This window comes from Coenobita brevimanus, chromosome 91 (assembly GCF_032717465.1).
Source record: "Coenobita brevimanus isolate Jiangsu-jjx chromosome 91, ASM3271746v2, whole genome shotgun sequence".
Classification (NCBI taxonomy): Eukaryota; Metazoa; Arthropoda; class Malacostraca; order Decapoda; family Coenobitidae; genus Coenobita; species Coenobita brevimanus.
Genome location: NC_137044.1, coordinates 14805714 through 14809230, shown reverse-complemented (window position 1 = coordinate 14809230; position 3517 = coordinate 14805714). Strand labels below are relative to the sequence as shown.

Genomic DNA, 3517 nt, shown 5'->3' with positions numbered 1-3517 from the left:
CACCTGAGCCTGAGAACACGAGAACATGTTAATCTGTAATACACATAGATTTAACAACCGCCTTTGTCTCTGAAGTGAGTATAGAGTGTGCATGAGAATACAGAATAGGGTCTGCTATTAGTGGTCTACGTCATCTGTGTTTCGGTGAGGAAAAGGTAAAGCTTAGAGGAGAAGAGATGGTATTCCAGGGCACTGAAGGAAAGGAGACATACATAAACACACACACACACACACACACACACACACACACACACACACACACACACACACACACACACACACACACACACACACATACACACACACAATCAGCTAGTCTGTCTAATGTAGTAGCTTGCATCCTAAATTAACTGCATCTCCTACATTTTCCCTCTCTATCTATCCCTCTATTTTATCTGCTGTGCCTTGTTGTGTGGAGGGGAGGGGGAGGGAGACTTCCTAAGTATCGTACTACAACTGAGACAGACTACACAGGGTGGGTGGGTGGGTAGGTATGCTAGTTAGTGGGTGGGTGCGCGGACGGGGGGAAAACAGGTTCACTGGAGAATACGTCTATGGGGTAAACAGGTCCTTGGTTGGAACAAGTCCATGTGGGAAAAATTAGATCCATGGGGAAATGTCCTTGAGGGAAATGGGCCCAAGCGAGAACACAGGTCCAATGGGTAAAAGAAGGTCCATGTGAGGAAAAGGGGTTCCTGGTGAAAAAATGGGTCTATGGTGGATCGGTTCACAGCAGAAAAAAAGTTCATGGCGAAAGATAGGTCAATGTGGAAAAACAGATCCTTGGGGAAAATGTGCCTGTTAATTTTAAAGATCCGTTACTTTATTTAACCCAACACTGATGATTAATGCGTCCCCCTACCTGCACTATTTCTCTGACTATTTTTACAACTGTACTCTTTTGTACAAAATTTCTTTTGCTGGTTTGATAATCTTATATCTGTCTGTTCTTCATTAGAATGTCTCAGAGTGAACATTTTATTGATTTTCCTAATGTTAAAATTCCTAGTTTACAGTTTCCAGACATGACCATTCTTCCAAGCTCAATCACGTATGTTTCTGCCGAACCTTCCTATATCATTTTTTTTCTACTTATGGTTTTCTTTAAGCCTCTTATTTCGATGTAAAATATTTGTTCTAAATAAAAAAAATTCTATTCTCCAACTATCCCCTTAAGGAAATGCTTAACAAAAGCCATGTAAGCAAGTATTTTGCAGATGAACAAACTCCCATGCAAGACCTTGGAAAAACACATGCAATGATAGAAATATTTGAGCGATAAGGTGTGGTAATCCCCCCAAGCGAGTATAAATTCAGGCAAGCACTGAGTATCGTCACAAGACGACCATCATGAGATTCTTCGTGTTCTGCCTCATCTTGGGCTTGGCTGCTGGTGAGACTCCCTTTCTCTGCCCCCTGTCCTCTATTTCGTGCCATAATTTCATGCATATTGTGTGAAGATATGCACTTGCCAGCATGACACAGAGTTCATGTTCTTGACACTCTCCTCCCACAGCCGCCCCAAAGTCCAAGCCCACGTTCCGCCGTGGTCTCAACAGGATCGTCGGTGGAACAGAGGCCAGTCCCGGAGAATTCCCTTACCAGCTCAGCTTCCAGGACATTTCCTTCGGATTTGAATTCCACTTCTGCGGTGCTTCCATCTACAGTGAGAACTACGCCATCAGTGCTGGACACTGCGTCCAGGGAGAGGACTTCGACAACCCAGACTATCTGCAGGTTGGTTAACCCCACACCTTCAGCAACTGAGGTTTATGTGAGGTTTCTTTTTCGGTATCATATCAATAACTGCCTTGTCACTTTCTGGACATCTTGCAAAATTAAATTCACTTAATTAAAATGACACCAACCTTTCCCCTTTGCACTACGGATTTTTTTAACATTACTGAATAATGAAAATTACATGGAAAAACAGAAGACTGGTCAGGGTTTGTAAATAAACACTAAGACTCATTATCAAGTAATAGCAGCTAAGGAACGGGAGGGACTTAAACACATTCCATAATTACAAGCCATGTGGCTCTAGTAGACAGTTCTTCCGCCGCTGCCTTGTTGCCCCTTCATCTCATCACCTCACCTGTGCCTCACCCCATCCATCTCCCGCCCCTCCTTAGAATATGGTGTGATGGCACCAGACATATGACATATTTCTGTCTTTACCGGTCAGTCCTGTGCTCACATACAAATAAAGATCTGTTATGCTCCATCTAATAAACTGAGCAATTTGTGGTGGCGTCAAAGCCATGACTGAATACTTTACTCTTGCTAATGAGAGCTTAATATCGATCCTGTGGACCATCCCTTTAACCTCAGTGACATCTTAGTTCTGAGTATGACCCTTACAGCCAAGAGGACAACATTTGGTCAAGTATGATGATTCTGTTCATTTGAAAAATCTTTCATCAAGGCTTCGATAATAGTCGCATTGTTCATGAATGTAACCACATACTTGCTTAATTACTTTTCTGATATACCTGTTGACTAATGTAGGTTGTGGCTGGTGAGCATGACTTGGATGCTAACGAAGGCAATGAGCAGACGGTCATCTTGTCAAAGATCATCCAGCATGAGGACTACAACGGCTTCACCATCAGCAACGACATCTCCCTTCTGCAGCTCTCCCAGCCTCTGAGTTTCAACAACTACGTGGGGGCCATCGATCTGCCCGCTCAGGGCCATTCCGCCACAGGCGACTGTGTTGTCTCTGGCTGGGGCACACTTACTGAGGGAGGCAGCACCCCCTCTGTGCTGCAGAAGGTGACTGTTCCCATCGTGTCTGATGCGGACTGCCGTGCTGCTTATGGCGAGAGTGAAATTGATGACTCCATGATTTGCGCTGGTCTTGCTGAGGGTGGCAAGGACGCTTGCCAGGGAGATTCTGGCGGCCCCCTGGCCTGCAGTGACATTGGCTCCCTCTACCTGGCCGGCATCGTGTCCTGGGGCTACGGATGTGCCCGCCCAGACTACCCTGGCGTCTACAGCGAGGTGGCTTACTTCGTCGACTGGGTCCTCGCCAACGCCGTCTAAGCAGTCATTCCTCATGCAGACAACTTGGTCATAACTATACCAAATAAAGTAGTCCCCATAATATCTTCTTTCTTGTTTCCCTGTATGAAATTATGATTTCTAACATTTTCTCTTTAGTGAAATCTACACAGCCTTGTACACTTAGGGAAAAATTTTCATTATTATGCCAGGATATATAAAGGATGATGAAGTATATGAAATATATACTGCATGGAATGTTACGATACACCGCCAGAAACAGAGAAAAAAGTGTAAACCTTCAATTGCACACACATCACAGAAGACTATTCAGTTGGTGCTGAGACTCCACTGAAGACTCATGTTAAAGATGAATAAGAAATACATTTTAGATAATCAAGTTACACGTACTTTGAATTGTAGAGAGAAATAATGCGGTATATTAGTAGAAGATAACTACGGATAATATTGCACAGACGTAAACATCCACATAATTATAGTGTTTACTGTAGGG

The 3517-nt window shown here is 43.8% G+C and overlaps 1 protein-coding gene across 1 annotated transcript; it reads left to right on the top strand.

Annotated features, from left to right (window-relative positions):
* Positions 1-1350: 1350 nt before the first annotated feature.
* LOC145411833 (trypsin-1-like) lies at positions 1351-3045 on the top strand. The gene is made up of 3 exons (XM_080281793.1): positions 1351-1393; positions 1517-1737; positions 2509-3045. The coding sequence occupies exons 1-3, from the start codon at positions 1351-1353 to the stop codon at positions 3043-3045; spliced, it is 801 nt and encodes a 266-aa protein (XP_080137919.1).
* The last annotated feature ends 472 nt before the right edge of the window (positions 3046-3517 follow it).